This window comes from Pelophylax lessonae (assembly GCF_965119305.1).
Source record: "Pelophylax lessonae genome assembly, chromosome: 7".
In the NCBI taxonomy this organism is placed as follows: domain Eukaryota; kingdom Metazoa; phylum Chordata; class Amphibia; order Anura; family Ranidae; genus Pelophylax; species Pelophylax lessonae.
In genome coordinates, this window is record NC_138774.1 from 278,421,771 (window position 1) to 278,443,336 (window position 21,566).

The 21,566-nt window shown below is 47.8% G+C and overlaps 1 protein-coding gene across 1 annotated transcript in view; it reads left to right on the forward strand.

The window, feature by feature from the left end:
- The window catches only part of EXOSC2 (exosome component 2), a 78,105-nt gene that overhangs the window by 14,327 nt on the left and 42,212 nt on the right, over nt 1-21,566 (forward strand). The window contains exons 3-4 of the mRNA XM_082263101.1: nt 5,819-5,864; nt 11,701-11,790. Of these exons, the coding sequence (XP_082119227.1) occupies nt 5,819-5,864; nt 11,701-11,790 (136 nt within the window). The remainder of the gene's footprint in view (nt 1-5,818; nt 5,865-11,700; nt 11,791-21,566) is intronic.

Below are 21,566 nucleotides of genomic sequence, written 5' to 3' on the forward strand. Positions count from 1 at the left end.
TTTTTTTTTTTAAACTTTTCGGTCTTTATTTGTTTAGCAAAAAAGAAAAACATTGCGGTGATCAAATACCAAAAGAAAGCTCTATTTGTGTGGAAAAAATGACCTAAATTTGGTTTAGGTACAGTGTTGCATGACCGCGCAGTTGTCATTCAAAATGCAACAGCGCTAAAAGCTGAAAATTGGCCTGGGCAGGAAGGGGGGAAAAGTGCCCGGTATTGAAGTGGTTAAACAGTACAGTAAAAATGTAAAATCTGCACAAATTGACGATCGCTCTGGTTTCCCTTTAAGGAGGGAGTTTGCATGCTTGTTGGTGGAGCCTCTGCCCACAGCAGCTGTCTCCTCTCCACAATAATTAGTTTTCTTAGCAGAAGATTTTTACAGAGCTGCCGAGAAGCACAGCTTGACTCTCTGTAATGCACTGTGCACATTCACAGGCCATTTACAAAAGCAGGCGGCGTGTCAGAGGTTTAGTACAGTTTTTAGCTAAACGACTGTGAGATTATGTAATGGTTTTGTGCATCAAGACTGAGGACTGACCTTCCTGTGCCAGAGATTTAGCAGACAGCACACTAGGTGCGTTTTTTGAGAAAACAGTTTTGTTAAAGATTTTGATTAGATTGCTTCTGGGAACTGTGGTCTGAAAGCAGATTTGCTTCTTCCTTTTTTTTTTTTTTTATTTATTAAGGAACTGTTAAAGCGAACTTAAAGTTCTATTTTTACCTTCCCCTTCCTCCGTGCTGCTGAATGGGTAAAGTTGATAAGTGCCTTGTACAGATCCTGAACATAGGCTATAAGGAGGAAGAGATGTGGAAAAAGCTACATTTCACCGGGGGCATCTGCCCCATGTCATGGGTGTGTTATTTCAGCACTTTTATTACCAGATTTACCTAGCCAGTAGCAGAGTGGTAAAAAAAAAAAAAAAATGCACCAGGCTTGAAGAATGCAAGGTGGTGTCAGCATTGAATAGGCTGACAAAAGCCCAGGCGCCAGGACTCAATTTCAAGTCGCCATGGTGACCCCTATATACAATCTGCCCTCTGGACACAGAACACACCCAATCCCGCTCAATCAGCCACAAGGCTCGGCCCAGCACATGCTACAGGACATAGAGGGCCCAGCCCCTTTAGGACTGGGACTGCCTCCGAGCCCCACCCTTAGCGTCAGGCTTGAAGAGTGCAAGGTGGTGTCAGCAGTGAATAGGCTGAAAAAAGCCCAGGCACCAGGACTCAATTTCAAGTCGCCATGGTGACCCCTATATACAATCTGCCCTCTGGACACAGAACACACCCAATCCCGCTCAATCAGCCACAAGGCTCGGCCCAGCACATGCTACAGGACATAGAGGGCCCAGCCCCTTTAGGACTGGGGCTGCCTCCGAGCCCCACCCTTAGCGCCAGGCTTGAAGAGTGCAAGGTGGTGTCAGCAGTGAATAGGCTGACAAAAGCCCAGACGCCAGGACTCAATTTCAAGTCGCCATGGTGACCCCTATATACAATCTGCCCTCTGGACACAGAACACACCCAATCCGGCTCAATCAGCCACAAGGCTCGGCCCAGCACATGCTACAGGAGATAGAGGGCTCAGCCCCTTTAGGACTGGGGCTGCCTCCGAGCCCCACACTCAACTGCCTGCCTACCCACCCTTTAGCGCCAGGCTTAAAGAGTGCAAGGTGGTGTCAGCAGTGAATAGGCTGACAAAAGCCCAGGCGCCAGGACTGAAATTCAAGTCGCCATGGTGACCTGGCACCTGGGAATTGTCGAGCCCTGGCTTTTAGTTATTCATAAAACCTGTATGATTGTGTGAATCAAATAGGAGTGCGGTAAAGTTCATATTTCCATCCCACAACATCCTAGATATAGGCACATCTGTTGTCAGTGCTGAAGCGATCATCAGCTGGACACTGGATCTATCACAGGTACATACATATTCGCCAGCACACCATGGCTCTTGAAAAGCAGTCTGAAGAAACTTTTTATTGCAGAAAGGATCACATCAGAAACAGTGCAATGTTTTGGAGTCACGCAGGACCCCTTCGTCAGGCATGTGATGAAGGGGTCTTGCGTAACACATGCCTGACGAAGGGGTCCTGCTTGACTCCGAAACGTTGCACTGTTTCTGATGTGATCCTTTCTGCAATAAAGTTTCTTTGGACTGCTTTGCAAGATCCCATGGTCTGCTGCAAATATGTATGTACCTGTGATAGATCCAGTGTCCAGCTGGTGACCGCTTCAGCACCCACAACAGATGTGCCTATATCTAGGATGTTGTGCGATGGGGATATGAACTTTACTGCACTCCTATTTGATTCGCACAATCTTACAGGTTTTATGAATAAATAAAAGCCAGGGCTCGACAAATCCCAGGTGCCAGGTCACCATGGCGACTTGAAATTGAGTCCGGCGCCTTGGCTTTTGTCAGCCTATTCACTGCTGACACCACCTTGCACTCTTCAAGCCTGGCGCTAAGGGTGGGTAGGCAGGCAGTTGAGTGTGGGGCTCGGAGGCAGTCCCAGTCCTAAAGGGGCTGGGCCTTCTATCTCCTGCAGCATGTGCTGGGCCGAGCCTTGTGTCTGATTGAGCGGGATCGGGTGTGTTCTCTGTCCAGAGGGCAGATTGTATATAGGGGTCACCATGGCGACTTGAAATTGAGTCCTGGCACCTGGGCTTTTTTCAGCCTATTCACTGCCGACACCACCTTGCACGCTTCAAGGGCTGAGGCTGGGTAGGCAGGCAATCGAGTTCTACTCACTGTGTGGGGCTCGGAGGCGGTCCCTGTCCTAAAGGGGCTGAGCCTTCTATCGCCTGTGGCATGTGCTGGGCTGAGCCGTGAGGCTGATGTGTTCCCTGTCCAGAGGGCATATTGTATATCGGGTGGGCCCTGTGTGGAGGTGGGCAGCCACCTGTCTGTCGGCAGTGTGGGGTGTCAGCACTCCTCTCTGCTCTCCGGGTGATCGGTGATGGGGTGGGAGAAGGACGGAGCGTCACCGCCATGGGCTGCACTGTAAGAAGTGCTGAGGACAAAGCAGCTGTTCCACGCACTCCGGCGTTCCAGCCCCCCCCCCGCTATGTATCCTGGGCTCCACTTGCCCATCTGTGGGCCCAGGACCAACATAGCAGGTACCATTGGCTAGAGGGGAGGGAAAAGACTGGGCACATCCGCTCTCCTCCCCTCCTTGTTGCTAACCTGGAAGTGACGTATATGACATCACTAACGGGTCCCTGTTACCATTTCCTTGACCATCAAGGCCGGGAGAGAATGAAATGCAATGCGATGTGCATTTCATTCTGGTGGTGCACAGAGACGACATCCGGGGTCTTTTAGATATCTCACTAAAGAGAACCTGACACAAAAATCATCACATAGGATACTTCTTTGTCACATACAATATATGATAAAAAGTTTTTTAATTGGGGAAAATTAAAGGTACACCCAAACACATAAAATACTGAGGCCCCCCCCCCCCCCAACTCACGCACGTACAAACCTAAACGCACACTTCGGGTGCCTATGCCTGAAAACGTTGATTGCGATACACACGTTGCATATCGCCGCACATGCCGAAATGAGAGCAATAATTCTAGAACCAGACCTCCATTTTGTAATGCTAAATAAAGCTTTGTTTAAAAAAAAAAAAAAAAACTGGCTCCTAACTTATTTTAGCTGGCTCCTAGATTGAAAGCAAATTTGTCAAGCCCTGATGAAATCCACTCCCTAGATAGTTTTTTGTAACACTAAATGTGGGAGCCACCTGGACAGGCACTCAGATTCGCAGTTAGTGGTGTCCATACTCAGCGTCCCTTGCTCTACATATATGGGATCTTGGAAGTGAATTTAGGCCCTTTCACACAGGCTTTCCGATCCGGTCCCCCTGCCAGTTTTTCAGGCGGATCTGATCGGATGCTCCATGCACCCCTATGGAGCAGCGGATGTCAGCGGTGATGCTATACAATCCGATCCCGTCCATGAAATTCGGACGGATGGAAACCCTATTTTCCATCCGTCTGGAGGATCGGCTCAAATAGGATCGGGTGAAAACGGACAGGCTGGCACCCTGTGGTGAGTGGCTGGCTGGCACCCTGTGGTGAGTGGCTGGCTGGCACCCTGTGGTGAGTGGCTGGCTGGCACCCTGTGGTGAGTGGCTGGCTGGCACCCTGTGGTGAGTGGCTGGCTGGCACCCTGTGGTGAGTGGCTGGCTGGCACCCTGTGGTGAGTGGCTGGCTGGCACCCTGTGGTGAGTGGCTGGCTGGCACCCTGTGGTGAGTGGCTGGCTGGCACCCTGTGGTGAGTGGCTGGCTGGCACCCTGTGGTGAGTGGCTGGCTGGCACCCTGTGGTGAGTGGCTGGCTGGCACCCTGTGGTGAGTGGCTGGCTGGCACCCTGTGGTGGGTGGCTGGCTGGCACCCTGTGGTGGTTGGCTGGCTGGCTGGTCCAGGCCCAGGGCCTGTGGCTGGCTGGCTGGTCCAGGCCCAGGGCCTGTGGCTGGCTGGCTGGTCCAGGCCCAGGGCCTGTGGCTGGCTGGCTGGTCCAGGCCCAGGGCCTGTGGCTGGCTGGCTGGTCCAGGCCCAGGGCCTGTGGCTGGCTGGCTGGTCCAGGCCCAGGGCCTGTGGCTGGCTGGCTGCTTCAGGCCCTGTGGCTGGCTGGCTGGTCCAGGCCCAGGGCCTGTGGCTGGCTGGCTGGTCCAGGCCCAGGGCCTGTGGCTGGCTGGCTGGTCCAGGCCCAGGGCCTGTGGCTGGCTGGCTGGTCCAGGCCCAGGGCCTGTGGCTGGCTGGCTGGTCCAGGCCCAGGGCCTGTGGCTGGCTGGCTGGTCCAGGCCCAGGGCCTGTGGCTGGCTGGCTGCTCCAGGCCCAGGGCCTGTGGCTGGCTGGCTGCTCCAGGCCCAGGGCCTGTGGCTGGCTGGCTGCTCCAGGCCCAGGGCCTGTGGCTGGCTGGCTGCTCCAGGCCCAGGGCCTGTGGCTGGCTGGCTGCTCCAGGCCCAGGGCCTGTGGCTGGCTGGCTGCTCCAGGCCCAGGGCCTGTGGCTGGCTGGCTGCTCCAGGCCCAGGGCCTGTGGCTGGCTGGCTGCTCCAGGCCCAGGGCCTGTGGCTGGCTGGCTGCTCCAGGCCCAGGGCCTGTGGCTGGCTGGCTGCTCCAGGCCCAGGGCCTGTGGCTGGCTGGCTGCTCCAGGCCTGTGGGTGTGTGGGTGGCTGGCTGGCTGGCTGGCACTGGGCAGGAGTATGGTTGCTGGCTTGCCGCTTACAGCCTGAGCCAGCCGTTTGTATCCCCTCCACAGCCCAGTGCTAAAGTGAGCGCTGGAGAGGCAGAGCAGAGAGCCGGTGATTGATCGCTTTAGTCCGAGAATCGAACAATCAGCAGCCTTTGATTGCTCAGTTCTCAGTCTTTACAGGTGGCGGGGGGACAGATGCAGCATTGATTCGATGCTGCATCCACCTAGGTGAGTATGTAGGGTTTTTTTTTTTTCAAACCCCCACACCTCTTTTATTACCATATAGCAGGGGTACACAAACTGTGGCTCTCCAGCTGTTACAGAACTACAAATCCCATGAGGCATAGCAAGACTTTTGACAGCCACAAGCATGACACCCAGAGGCACGATGGGCTGGAGGGCCACAGTTTGCATATCCCTGCCCTATAGGTTACTGGCATTGAACAAGCATGCAGATCTGAAAAATTAGAAAGTCCCTGTTTTGTTAGTTGTGACAGCCAGGTAGCTAGCATTGTCAAAAACCGGTTAAGAATTGAAACTTAATTTGCTCATGTCTTCTCAACCAATCTTGGTTAGGACATTTGTTTATATATAACATTTGTTGTTTTGTTTTCTAGGTACAATGGAGAAGTTGGCGATATTGTTGTGGGAAGAATTACAGAGGTATGTGCTGTCTTTGGAGCGTGAACCCTTTGCCATGAGTGCATTTGACCAACTCATTCCTAATGAGGTTTTTTTTCCCAGTTTTGTTGCGGGGGGGGGGGTCATTGCTCCTGGGGGGGGGTAAGGGAGAAGTGCGGGGGTTCACAAAAAAAAAAGCAGACAACTATACTAATCACTGTGGTGCTGCAGCTGTTTCCTTGCTCATAGGCGTGCGCACTGGGTGTGCCTGGGCACACCCTCATCGCCCCATTTGCATTAGTATTATCCAGGGGCGGCACCAGGCGGGTGGTTGGGGGTGCTAGTGGTCAGTGTAAATGCCCCCATTATATTAAAGACTAGGTTCAACCTTAGGAACATGTTACATCCGTATTTAGTGTGTAACGTAATATGTTCCTAATCAACTGCCTCCCACCACCTGAGCTTCCTCCCTGTGCCAGCAGGGGGCAATCAGATGTGTTTGAGCTTTGGGGTGCACACCCTAATGCAATAGGCTGTGCACACCTATGCCCCCGCTGGCTCTAAACTCACTAATCGCTCAGTTCTCTGCTAGTTCTGAACAAAGAACGTTGGCTGTCAGTCAACACTTCCTGCTCCGCCCCTCCAGTGGAGAGGGGGCGGGCGCAGGTGAGCCAAAGCCAGCTGTCAATCAGGCAGCTGGGAGGATCTCGGCAATATGGTTGGGATCCTTCCGGAGCCTTGACAGGTTCTGTGACCAGGGCTTTAGTCTGCTGTTGGCGGAGTCTGGATAAAAGTAATATGGCTAAAAAAAAAGTTTGGCCATACTTTTTTTTTACCATATACAATGTAAACATTGTAACAACTTTTATTGCAGGCTTTTTTTAAGTGCCGGTTCACACATATGCGATGCGGGAACCCTGCGAATCCACAGCGGGTTCCCGCATCACATTCAACTCGCAGGCAGTTCACGCTGCCATATGCAAATCTCTGGGGGTGTCAATACAAAGTTAACGACACCGTTTAGCCACCAGATGGCCTCTCGCCTCACTGAAGCATTAAACCAGCATTGAATCCTCAATATAACCAGTATAAGGAATGCCTCTTCCTGAATCGATCTCACTGAAGCATTAAACCAGCATTGAATCCTCAATATAACCAGTATAAGGAATGCCTCTTCCTGAATCGATCTCACTGAAGCATTAAACCAGCATTGAATCCTCAATATAACCAGTATAAGGAATGCCTCTTCCTGAATCGATCTCACTGAAGCATTAAACCAGCTTTGAATCCTCAATATGACCAGTAGAAGGAATGCCACTTCCTGAATCGATCTCACTGAAGCATTAAACCAGCATTGAATCCTCAATATAACCAGTATAAGGAATGCCTCTTCCTGAATCGATCTCACTGAAGCATTAAACCAGCATTGAATCCTCAATATGACCAGTATAAGGAATGCCACTTCCTGAATCGATCTCACTGAAGCATTAAACCAGCATTGAATCCTCAATATAACCAGTATAAGGAATGCCTCTTCCTGAATCGATCTCACTGAAGCATTAAACCAGCTTTGAATCCTCAATATAACCAGTATAAGGAATGCCACTTCCTGAATCGATCTCACTGAAGCATTAAACCAGCATTGAATCCTCAATATGACCAGTATAAGTAATGCCACTTGCTGAATCGATCTCACTGAAGCATTAAACCAGCATTGAATCCTCAATATAACCAGTATAAGGAATGCCTCTTCCTGAATCAATCTCACTGAAGCATTAAACCAGCATTGAATCCTCAATATGACCAGTATAAGGAATGCCTCTTCCTGAATCAATCTCACTGAAGCATTAAACCAGCATTGAATCCTCAATATGACCAGTATAAGGAATGCCACTTCCTGAATCGATCTCACTGAAGCATTGAACCAGCTTTGAATCCTCAATATGACCAGTAGAAGGAATGCCACTTCCTGAATCGATCTCACTGAAGCATTAAACCAGCATTGAATCCTCAATATAACCAGTATAAGGAATGCCACTTCCTAAATCGATCTCACTGAAGCATTAAACCAGCTTTGAATCCTCAATATGACCAGTATAAGGAATGCCTCTTCCTGAATCGATCTCACTGAAGCATTAAACCAGCATTGAATCCTCAATATAACCAGTATAAGGAATGCCACTTCCTGAATCGATCTCACTGAAGCATTATACCAGCTTTGAATCCTCAATATAACCAGTAGAAGGAATGCCACTTCCTGAATTGATTTTACTGAAGCATTAAACCAGCTTTGAATCCTCAATATAACCAGTATAAGGAATGCCACTTCCTGAATCGATCTCACTGAAGCATTAAACCAGCATTGAATCCTCAATATGACCAGTAGAAGGAATGCCACTTCCTGAATTGATCTCACTGAAGCATTAAACCAGCATTGAATCCTCAATATGACCAGTATAAGGAATGCCACTTCCTGAATCGATCTCACTGAAGCATTAAACCAGCATTGAATCCTCAATATAACCAGTATAAGGAATGCCTCTTCCTGAATCGATCTCACTGAAGCATTAAACCAGCATTGAATCCTTCAGTGAGATCGATTCGGGAAGTGGCATTCCTTATACTGGTCATATTGAGGATTCAATGCTGGTTTAATGCTTCAGTGAGGTGAGAGGCCATCTGGTGGCTAAACGGTGGTGGTGTCACTTGCACTTTTTATATGAAACCTCTATCAAGCGCTTTATTGAGTTTTAATCCACGGTTATATTTATATTTTAGTTGACTCTTATGCACTTTACTTTGAATGCACCTTATGGACATTATTTATTGCACTTAAGAGGAATATATATTGCACTTTAAGCGAATTTATTGATTTATATGATGCACATTGTCACTTTATTTGATTTTATATAGCGCTGTATACATATTTGTTTATAGTTCATTTCTCCCGTTAGTGAAGGAGGTTTTATATAGCTGCTGTATTTTCTTTGTGTCCCAAATTATTGGGTCTTAACACTACACCACTTTACTTTTTTGCACAATGCAAAGTTAACGACACCCCCAGATCAGTTCGCATCTTGCAGTGCCAACTGTCAGTTCGGACAGGAATCGGATTGCATAGGTGTGAACACCCCATGCGATCCGATTCTGATGCGGACCCAAAAAAGGGTCCTGCGCGACTGTGGTCTCAAAGCGATGCAAATTCAGCCATACAATCTGTATGGCTGAATTTGCAACGCACAGACATCGCATGTGATTTGCAGAAAGAGAGAGAAAAGAACATATACTGCGGCGGTCAGCCCCGGCCAGGCAAAGTGACGTATATATATGCCACCAGCCTGTCACTGGCTTGTGAGCCAATAGGGGGCGAGCGCGCGCCCGCCCGGCTCGTTCCCAGACAAGTCAGTGCGTGTGACCGGCGGACCTGATGTCCGCTGGTCACTCGCGATCGTTCGCCGGGAAGGGAGAAAGGCAGGCGGCTAATGTAAACAAAGCCGCCTGTCATTGTCCCCTGTGTAAGAATGGAGATCAGACGGTTCTACTATGTAGGACCGTTGATCTCTGTTTTTACACCAGTAGCCATGTCCAATCACAGTTAGAAACACGCCCCTAGGACACACTTAACCCCTCCCTCTCCAATACAGTTAACCCCTTCCCTGCCAGTGTCATTTTTACAGTAACAGTGCATATGTATAGCACTGATTACTGCAGTAATGTCACTGGTACCCCAAAAGTGTCAAAAATGTCAGTCAAGGGTCCGATCTGTCCGCCCCAATGTCAGTCCCGCAAAAAAAATTGCAGATCGCCGCCATTACTCGTTAAAAAAAAAAACACCAAAAATGACAAAAATCTTTCCCTTTGTTAGTAAACGCGATAACTTTTGCGCAAACCAATCAAAATACGCTTTTTGCGATTATTTTTTTTTTTTTTTTTACTTACCAAACATATGTAGCATAAAACAAATTGGCCGAAAATGTTAAAAAATTTTGATTTTACATTTTTTTTTTTTGGGGAATTTCATATAAAAAAAAATGTGAAAAATATTGTTGTTTTTGCAAAATTTACGCTCTTTTTTTTGTTTATAGCGCATGATCAAAAAATCGCACAGGTGATCAAATACCACCAAAAGAAAGCTCTGTTTGTGGGAATAAAAGGACGTCAAATTAGTTTAGGTACAGCGTCGCACGACCGCGCAATTGTCCCTTAAAGTCACACAGTGCCGAATCGCAAAAAAAACCCTGGTCAGGAAGGGGGTAAAATCTTCCGGGGCTTAAGTGGTTAATTGCCGAGGATCAAATCACCGCAACCACAAAAAAAAAAAAAAAATAGTTCCTGCAATACTTTTCTGCATTTTTTTTTTCCTTGACGTGAGTGCCATAGACTGCGATGTTAAAATCACAAAAGCCACATCTCCTCTTTGTGACCCTTTCATAGGGGGTTTTTTTTTTTTTTTTTTTTATTGGCAGTGATGGAAGATCATACCTGACTGCCGACTATTTATTATTTTTTGGTACTTCTAGATTATGCCTGACTGCAGTGCAGACCATTTTTTTGTCAGTGATAGAAAACTATCACTGCCAAAAAAATAAAAAAAAATTGTCTTCAGCCAAGTATAATCTTCTATTTTTAATTCTTTTTTTGGCAGTGATAGAAGATCATACCTGACTGTAGACTATTTTTTTTTTGGCAGTAATAGAATATTATACCTTACTGCAGGTATGATTTACCACTTAAGCCCCGGAAGATTTTACCCCCTTCCTGACCAGGGCCTATTTTGGGATTCGGCGCTGCATGACTTTAACGGACAATTGCGCGGTCGTGCGGCGCTGTACCTAAACGAATTTGACGTCCTTTTTTTTCCCCACAAACAGAGCTTTCTTTTGGTGGTATTTGATCACCTGTGCGATTTTAACTTTTTGCGCTATAAACAAAAAAACAGCGTCAATTTTGCAAAAACAATATTTTTCAATATTTTTTTTGAAATTCCCCCCCCCCCAAAAAAAAGTAAGAATCTAATTTTTTTTTTAACATTTTATTCCAATTTTTTTTTTTTTTTTTACCATGTTTGGTAAAAAAATCGCAAAAAGCGTATTTGGATTGGTTTGCGCAAAAGTTATTGCGTTTACTAACAAAGGGAAAGATTTCTGTCATTTTTGGTGTTTTTTGTAATGGCGGCGATCTGCGATTTTTTTTTTGCGGGACTGCGACATTGCGGCGGACAGATCGGACCCTTGACTGACATTTTTGACACTTTTGGGGTTACCAGTGACATTACTGCAGTAATCAGTGCTATATATATGCACTGTTACTGTAAAATTACACTGGCAGTGAAGGGGTTAACTTTTATTGAGAAGGAGGGGTTATGTGTATCCCTAGGGGCGTGATTCTAACTGTGATTGGCTGTGGCTTGAGGTGTAGGAACAGTGATCAACGGTCCTACATAGTAGAACCGTATGATCACCATTCCTACACAGGGGAGAATGACAGGCGGCTTGTTTACATTAGCCGCCTGCCTTTCTCCCTCTCCACCCGACGATTGCAAGTGACCGGCGGACATCGGGTCCGCCGGTCACACGCGTGCGGGGGGGGTCCGTGACCATGCCTCCGGCAGCGCGCGCTCGCTCCCTAGACCCTCACAGGCTAGCGACGTAGACCTACGTCGATCTGCCTGTGAGGGGCTGACCGCCGCAGTAAATAGTCGTGCGGCGGTCGGCAAGCGGTTAAAATCACAAAAGTCACATCTCCTCTTTGTGACCCTTCATGGGGGTTTTTTTTTTTTTTTTTTTTTGCCAGTAATTGAAGATTATACCTGACTGCAGGTTATGATTTAAAATGACTCTTCATAAAGGTTTTATTATTTATCTATGTGTCTGTGCAGGTACAGCAGAAGCGATGGAAAGTGGATACAAGAACACGGCTGGACTCTGTATTGCTGCTTTCATCTGTGAACCTTCCCGGTGGGGAGCTGGTGAGTGTGAAGAGCGACTGGTAAAGTCTTTACATATTTAAAGGACATCACCAGGAGAGCAGTAAAATCACTCTTTTGAGTTTCTAATGCCCATCCACCCAGTATAACTTTATAGCTGACCAAAACTCTTGGAACTTCTGTTTTACACCCCTCAGCTGTCTGAATTTGTAATCTGCCAGTAAAACTTTTTTTTTTTTTATGATCGCCTAAAAACTGCTTCAGGCTACCTGTGACTTCAGCTCCCAGTTCTAGCAACATCTGATAAGGGGGGTCATGTGTCCATTGTCATGGTCCAGGAGCGGTATTCAGGCAGAGCTACTGATTGGCTGGCTGGTTAGGCAGAGCTCTTCTGAAGCTTCAGGTCTGCTTTAATTTATGGATTATATTCCCCCTCCAGCCAGTTGCAGCTGATATTTCTTGTGTGTGTTTCTGCACGGGAACGGAGATTTTTGATATGCAACCTTCCACCAATGAATCTGTATGTATTGCATCAACATCGCATTGGGTTTAGCGAGAGCGCTGTGCATGGACCAGTAATACACCGGCTTTCATAGTAGTAGGAAAAACGAGAAGGGCGCACCAACCTCCTGCATTACTACGAAAAGTTTTTTTTATCTGCTTCCCGACTGCCCGCCACACGTTTACTGCAGCAGGCTGGCTCTCCTGCGTGAGCAGACATAGCCCTACACCGGTCGCGCGCACTCCCGCCTCCACTAGGCAGCGGGATGCCGATCCGGCGGCCGCGTTTGCCACAGTGCACCCGCGATCGCTCCCCGCTTTTTATTTTATATTTTCTTGTGGGCTGGCAGCAAGACCGTAGATAGCGTGTAAAAAGTCCATTAACCACTTCTGGACCAGAAGATTTTTTCCCCTTTTTTAATGACCAGGCTATTTTTTGCAATTAGGCACTGAGTTACTTCACTGACAATAGCGCGGTCATGCGACCCTGTACCCAAATATAATTGATGTCCTTTTATTTTTTCCCACAAATAGAGCTTTCTTTTCGTAGTATTTGAACACCTCCTGCGGCTTTTAGATTTTGCGCCCTAAACAAGAGAGTGACAATTTTGAAAAAAACGCATTTTTTTTTTTTTAATTTTTCAAATATTTAAATAAACAAGTGGTAGTAACAGAAGATAAGTGAAACATCCATTGTACAAAGTCTTCCACAGAAGGCAAAAACAAACGTAATAGAAGCAAAACCATCATAGAAATATAAACGCAACACAATCTGCCACACTATTTTTTTACGGTACAGTATAACATTCCCAATAAAAAATTTTTTTAAAAAATGAAATTTTTTTTAGGCCATTTTTATAATCTGCTACATATTTTTTGTAAAAAAAAAAAAATCCCAAAAAGCGTATTTTAATAGTCATAGCGTTAACAAACTACGGGATAGATTTTTGAACTTTTATTTTTTTTCTAGTAATGGCGGCGATCTGCAATTTTTTTAGCGGGCCTGCGACATTACAGCGGTAAGATCGGACCCCTAACTGACATTTTTGACACTTTTTGGGGACCAGTGACATTTAATACAGTAATCAGTGCTAAATAATTTGCACTTTTACTGGCAGGGAAGGGGTTAACACTGGGGGGTGATCAAGGGGTTAGGTTTGCTCCTAAATTGTGCTTACTGACTGTGTGGAAGGCTCTGTGAAAGGCACAGAGATCGGTGTTTCAGCATAGCTGAGACGCACGGATCTCTGTGCCTGTCTGACAGGAGAGCCGCCGGCCTATGTAAACATAGCAGGTGGCTCTCCTGTCAGACAGGGAGCTTGTGTGTCTCAGCTAACCTGACAGGAGAGCCTCTGGCTTTGTTTACATAGGCAGGCGGCTCTTCTGTCAGACAGGCAGAGAGGATCGTGTGTCTCAGCTAACCTGACAGGAGAGCCTCCTGCTTTGTTTACATAGGCAGGCGGCTCTCCTGTCAGTTTCCCCGAAGATTGCAGGAGGCCGGCGGCGATCGAGCCCGCTCCTCCCGCAGTGCTCCGCCAAGACTTCATGCACATCACATAGATCTACGTGATTATGCGTAGCCGAGACGCCCTGCCGCAGTAAATCTGCGTGGGGCGGTAGGCAAGTGGTTAATAAGAGGGTCATTTACCAAGACGACCAAGGGCCTCTGGAACCCAACTCACTTTGCTATTTATTCCAAAAGGGATAACCACCTTGGTGATGGAATGGACTCCCTGGATAGGCTCACAATGTAGGGTACGGCGCTTTTCCCGCAATACGATCTAAAACGGAGAAAATAAAATAGGCGATTGCGCAATCCCACTATTAATCCCTTTTTTCCGTTTCTTGAAATTGACCAATGGTCACTTCTTGAGTAGGTTTGTAATAATAAGCAGTACAATAGTTTCCAGAACTCAGTCGCTTCTTGGCGGTTAAACTTTTTTGCTTTTCTAAAATTTTCCGGATCCGACATACACCTGCAAAAAAGACAAAACCCGACAAAAGACGCATGAAGCACGTTTGATAGTGATATTTATCACTAAGGTATATTAATTGTTTGTTAATTGCACTTAGCACATTGAGATACAGCGCCTCAAATTTCTTTAATCTTTAACATTTTTGGTTATACCAAAAATTGATGGCTGCCGTATCAACATTTGCAGAAGTATATCACTAGGAGGCGCCATTTCTTCAAATTTCACGACCATAAAAATGTATTCTATTGCAGCTTACCAATCATTACATGTGACGGCTGCATCCATTTTTTTTTTTTTTTTTTCACCTGGTGACCTGAGCAGTAACACAACTCTGGAGGAATAAGAACGGGAGGCTCAACATAGGCAAATATAAAGTACTGCACTTTAACCACATAACGACCGCCCACCGCAGATATACTGCGGCAGGCAGCCGCTGCTGGGCAAAGTGACGTATGGGTACATCACTCGCTCAGTCTCCTGTGGGGGGCGAGAGCGCGCGGCCGGAGGCACGCCCCCGCCTGTTCCCCGGCATCCCTGCACGAGTGACTGGTGGCTCCGATGTCCGCCGGTCACTCGCGATTTCCCGCTGGAGAGGGAGAAAGGCAGGCGGCTGATGTAAACAAAGCCACCGGTCATTCTCCCTGGTGTAACTGCAGAGATCATACGATCCTGCTATGTAGGATCGTATGTCTCTGTGGTTACATCACAAGCCACGCCCCTTTACAGTTAGAATCACACCCCTATGGATTAATTTAGCCCACTGATTACCAATAAAGTTAACCTCTTCCCTGCCAGTGTCCTTTTTACAGTAACAGTGCATATGTATAGCACTGATTACTGTAGTAATGTCACTGGTACCCCCAAAAGTGTCAAAAATGTCAGGGTCCAATCTGTCCCCCGCAATGTCGCAGTCCCGAAAAAAAAATCGCAGATCGCCACCATTACTAGTTAAAATAAAAATGACACAAATCTTTCCCGTAGTTAGGAATAACTTTTGCACAAACCAATCAAAATACGCTTATTGCTAATTTTTTTTTTTTTTTTAACCAAAAATATGTAGCAGAAAACAAATTGTCCTAAAAAAAATTTTGATCTTTACATTTTTTTTTTTTTTTTTTTTTGAATTTCATATAAAAAAAACCGTGAAAATATTTATTTTTTCAAAATTGTCGCTCTTTTTTTTTTTTTTGTTTATAGCACAAAAAGTAAAAATCACACAGGTGATCAAATACCACCAAAAGAAAGCTCTGTGGGAATAAAAGGACGTCCATTTCATTTGGGTACAGCATCGCACGACCGCGCAATTGTCCGTTAAAGTCACGCAGTGCCGAATCGCAAAATAGAGCCTGGTCTTTGAGCTGCCAAATCCTCCGGGGCTTAAGTGGTTAAAAATATGAATTCAAGTTACTCACTGGGGGGGCAAACTTCTAAATGAATCCAGGATGGAAAAGGATTTGGGGGGTCCTGGTTGATGAGACTCAGCAGTAGCATACAATGCCAGCAGAATGTTAGCTTGCATTAAAAAGGTTCAGTATTTCCTCTAGAGATAAAACTCTAATTCTACCAATGTACAAAACCCTGGTTTGGCCACATCTGGCGTATTCCGTCCAATTCTGGTCATCAATACTCAGGATGGATGTGCTGGAGGAGTCCAGAGAAGGGCAACAAAGGTAAAAAGAAGGCTGCAGGATCTCGGGTATAAGGAATGACTACAAACATTAAGACCAGTTCACACCACATGAAATTCAGTGCATTTTTTTTCTGCGTCAAAAACGCATGGATAGTAGGTTATGTGGTTTTCAATGGCATAGTTCACTCCAGTGCCGGGGTCTGCTCCAGTGCCGGGGTCTGCTCCAGTGCCGGGGTCTGCTCCAGTGCCGGGGTCTGCTCCAGTGCCGGGGTCTGCTCCAGTGCCGGGGTCTGCTCCAGTGCCGGGGTCTGCTCCAGTGCCGGGGTCTGCTCCAGTGCCGGGGTCTGCTCCAGTGCCGGGGTCTGCTCCAGTGCCGGGGTCTGCTCCAGTGCCGGGGTCTGCTCCGGTGCCGGGGTCTGCTCCGGTGCCGGGGTCTGCTCCGGTGCCGGGGTCTGCTCCGGTGCCGGGGTCTGCTCCGGTGCCGGGGTCTGCTCCGGTGCCGGGGTCTGCTCCGGTGCCGGGGTCTGCTCCGGTGCCGGGGTCTGCTCCGGTGCCGGGGTCTGCTCCGGTGCCGGGGTCTGCTCCGGTGCCGGGGTCTGCTCCGGTGCCGGGGTCTGCTCCGGTGCCGGGGTCTGTTCCGGTGCCGGTGCCGGGTCTGTTCAGTTTCCGGTGCCGGTCAGTTCCAGTAAGAAAAAAAGTAGAACATGTGTTTTTTTCTGCACTGAACTATATTGAAACGCATAAGAAATGCACTGGAACACACGTCATTATTTAAGATGAAGAAAAAAGATGGGGGAAAATGCACTGAAATGCACCAAAAAATGCACCGAAACGCTTCAAAAACACATATACAGGAAAAGCATCCTGAATGTATCAGGACTGTGTGTTTCTATGGTGTGAACTGGCCCTTAAACGTATTCTCGCTAAGAGACTCTTAGTGGCGGTTCACACATATGCAATGCGAGAAACCTGCAAATCCATTGAGGGTTCCCGGATCGCATTCAAAACGCAGGCAGTTCACGCTGTCATATGTGAATCGCTGGAGGTGTCATTACAAAGTTAACGACGCCCCCAAATCAGTTCGCATATCGCAGTGCGAACTGTCAGTTCAGGCATGAATTGGATCACTTCGGTGTGAACCGCCATGCGATCCGATTCTGGTGCGCACCCAAAAAAAGGGTCCTGTGCGAGTTGTGTCCTAATGCGATGCGAATTCAGCCATACAATCTGTGTGGCTGAATGCGTATCGCACAGACATGGCAGTGCGCTCCGAATCACATGTAATGTCTGTCATCGCTATAGTGGGAACCGGGACTTAAGAGGGGATATGATAGTTACATGCAAATATGGCAATGGTGATTCCAGCATTGGGACAAAACTATTCAGTCTTGGGTCACTCATGAAGACACGTGGCCAATCAATGAGGTTGGATGAGAATAGATTCAAACTTAAACTGTGTGAAGGGTTTTTACTGTTACAGCGGTAAGGGATGTGGAACTCCCCTTCTACAAGCGGTGGTTGCAGCAGGTAATGTTGCTAATTTCAATAAATTCTTAGATGGACATCTTTTATTGAACAGTATTTAGGGATATGGGACCTCAACACCTTTGGGATGAATTAGAGTGGAGATTGTGAGCCAGGCCTTATTGTCCAACATCAATGCCTGACCCTCACAAATGTGCTTCTGGAAGAATGGTCAAACTTTCCCATAGACACACTCCTAAACCTTGTGGACAGCCTTCCCAGGAGAGTTGAAGCTGTTATAGCTGCAAAGGGTGGGCCAACTCAATATTGAACCCTACGGAGTAAGACTGGGATGCCATTGAAGTTCATGTGTGTGTAAAGGCAGGCGTCCCAATACTTTTGGAAATCTAGTGCAGGTGTCACTGGACAGCCGATGTCTCTGTGCTGAGACCCCAACACAGAGATGGAGCTAGAAAAAGCTGCTTCTGGTCCTCACTATGGATTGGTAACCTATGGAACCGGCTTCCAATCATGTGACCCCTGTGACAACCAATCACAGTGGTTACATGAATGCTGAGTTTTCTCAACCAATTTTTTTTTTTTTTTTCCCCCCCCTCCTGTCCCCGATATTCAGAACTTTTTAAACGGACGCCGGGGCTGGAAGGGGTTAAAGGAGTCTGTATGATTAGCAAAATAGATTTGTGACTTAGCAGTGAAATCCATAACCTTGAGACAGAGGCGTAACTAGAACCTTCAGGGCCTCGGTGCAAGATATCTTGAAGGGACCCCTGGCCGGGGCCCTTCCCTTCAAGCCTGGGGCTCTTCCCACTGATCCTGGGGCCCTTTACTCTCATTGCAGGGCTCTTTATTACAGTCCCGCAGGGGGACCCTTTAACAAGTTCCTGCCATCTTGTGGCTTCCCCACGGTGGTGGAATGCCAGGGCCTGGTCGCCAGTCTGACCTTTGCGATCCTGGAAGTTCACCCACTGGTGTCAGTAGTATTTTAATTGTATTTTTATAATTTTATTTTATTTTACAATATCACTGACTATGACTCTGTCCATTCAGAAAAGGAAGGAGCTGATAAATTACATATTTACCGACATCTTCCTGGTTCTCTATTGTGACACATCCCCTGCAGCAGCCGGCAGGAGAGGGAGCAAAGTGAGGGGGGGGACCAGGGGGGCACAGTAGGGGGGGACCAGGGGTGCACAGTAGGGGTGGGGGAACCAGGGGAGCACAGTAGGGGGGGGGGGAACCAGAGGAGCACAGTAGGGGGGGGGACCAGGGGAGCACAGTAGGGGGGGGGACCAGGGGAGCACAGTAGGGGGGGGGGGACCAGGGGAGCACAGTAGGGGGGGGGAACCAGGGGAGCACAGTAGGGGGGGGGAACCAGGGGAGCACAGTAGGGGGGGGAACCAGGGGAGCACAGTAGGGGGGGGGAACCAGGTGAGCACAGTAGGGGGGGGGAACCAGGGGAGCACAGTAGGGGGGGGGGAACCAGGGGAGCACAGTAGGGGGGGGGGAACTAGGGGAGCACAGTAGGGGGTGGGGGAACCAGGGGAGCACAGTAGGGGGGGGGGAACCAGGGGAGCACAGTAGGGGGGGGGGAGGACCAGAGGAGCACAGTAGGGGGGGAGGACCAGAGGAGCACAGTAGGGGGGGGGAGGGAGCACAGTAGGGGGAGAGAACCAGGGGAGCACAGTAAGGGGGGGGGGGGACCAGGGGAGCACACAGGGGCCCAGAGACAGCAGAAAACAAGTGAAATGGATAGGAGGAGTGGCGGGGGCAGCATACAGAGGAACCAATCTCCTCCATTTTCCTCCTGCAGCTACAGGGGGAAACAGGAGGACAGTGATTTCTCTACATGCTGCTCCCGCCGTCCATCCTATCCAGGTGTACAGAGGAGCCGCACAGGTTGCAGTTGCAACCCCTGTAGTTATGCCCCTGCCTTGAGAACAGTACTGGATACAGGACCCTCCCCTCTCCTCTTATGATCTTCTGTGTCCCTCAATAGAATCCCAAAAAATGGAAAATTGTATCGTACATACTGTAATTTTCCTTTCCTGGCGCCATGGAGGCCCCAGGAAAATGGATTTTACGGTGAGTTCCAAAATCCTATTACCATTTTTTTACCTGAGCTGCTGTTATCTTGCAGAACTTTTTATGGCCACTATGTGTCACTATTGCTGTAGGGTTTTGTGTTCTGCAGTCATGGAGAAGACGGCACTGCCTGTGTCTTGGGCTCTGCTATGATTAATTTTTTTTTCTCTTTCTAAGCGATCTCTTATTTAGTGCTTAACACAGACTGTTATAAATGAAAATAATAGCCTAAAGGGTGCTAGTACATGAAATTAATCTAAGGAAAAGAAATTGTAAAATAGATGGCTGGAAAAAATAAAATAAAATGTTTTACTTATTTGACCATCCATTGAGATGGAGACGAGCCTAGATCCGAATCCCAAATTTAAATAAGGTGGACCGGTCACCTAAGAATATTAAAGTGATATTCCAGAGAGGGAGAAATCAATCCTATATACTTAGGGAGGATTTTATTAATCTTCATGGCTGATCTTTTCCTGCTTCTGTTCTAATGATATTGATGTGGGCATTGCAGCACAAGTGAAGGGGAGGAGGTGGACTACCATTACTTCCATCACATTATAGGCTTTATAGCAGTGGTCCTCAACTCCGGTCCTCGGGGCCCACTACAGGCCAGATTTTAAGTATTAACTTGGGGAGATGCAGACTAGAATAGTGCAATCAATGAGCAGCAAATTATATCACCTGGGATGTATTTCAGTTATCTTGCAAACCTGGCCTGTTAGTGGGTCCTGAGGACTGGAGTTGAGGACCACTGGTTTATAGGAGTTCAGCTTTTGTTATGGGGCCCCCAGGCTGCGTCAGAGCAGCTTGGAGACACTGTTGAAGTCTGATTGGGCAAAAGAGGGTCCCTGCTATGCAGAGGAATTTTTACTTTTTTTTTTTTTTTTAGCTCCCTACTGTTCACCGGTTTGCTTCAAAAGTAACCTGTTATAAAATACTGTACATAAACCATCATTTCTAAACTTTATAAAAAAAAAAAAACTGTGCCATGTTGATCCAGTGAAATATAAATAGAATCTAGAACAAAATGGACTTTACAGGCACAAGTAGAACATTTTCTCTAGCGCTCATTGACAGACGTAGTCCTCGGTGATACACCACCTTCGGGTTATGTTGCCTCCACAGGAGCAGGACTAGACAGGAAATTAAAAAGCTCTGGCCACACCCTAGGGGCAGTCCCAGAGGGTATGTCCTCTCTCTCTCTCTCTGCCTCAGCAAATCAGTTATTTTCTGTCTAGTTAGGAGTAAGGACCTAGATACCTTGCTGGGATCTTAGGTCCTGGCAAAATTTTTTTCTTAAAGGTTTTTTTAGACAGCTTTTTTTCTCCAGTGTTCCTGTGAGATCTTCAAGCAAGAAAGCTGAACTGGGCGACGGGCTGGATGTTGAGATCCGGTGGTCACCCCAGTTCAGCCTACGAGCGCGTGCAGGCCATAGCTCCGCGCTGGGTCGGCCGCGACAAAGTCCCATTAAAGGACTGACCCCGCGAGTTAAACGTCTCGCTGAAACGCCAAAGACCATGAGTCACGGCGTCCATATCGGTCGACAGCCCTCCCGCCCCGGTGGAGAGGGGTACTGTCAGGAGTTGGTGCCCGCCTGGTTCCGGTATGGTGAGTAGTATGTTCCCCCTTTTCCCCTGACGGGTCTTGTGGTGAACGCGGGCCCCTCTCTGTATGGTAAGATAGAGTCCCTCTCTATCCTATAAATGACACAGATCCTCCTACTTTGAGTGTGATTTTATGTGCAAAAAGCCAGGGGGCTTGGTTTGGGAGCTAACAATCTAATTGTATACATGTTAAAAAGATTATAATCTGTGGCATTCTGGGAATCTTACGGTGATAAGAATAAGCTACCTACCAGTCAGAAGCCACGGACATGTAGACTGCCTTCCTAATCAGATCTCCAGCTATTAGCAGGCCTCCCGAATGGCCATGCGGTCCGCCAGGGCCGGTACCGCCAACCACGCCAAATCCCCATGCAGAGAGAGTGTTGTGTGCCCTGCAGCACACCGCTATTCAGTACAGGCCGCCGCCATTTTTTTTGCTGGATCGCACGAGCCGCCATTTTGGCGTAGCCTCGTGTCTCCAGCATGGGGGCGGCCATGTTTTTTATTTTTGAATTATATTATCCAGGAAGTGACTGG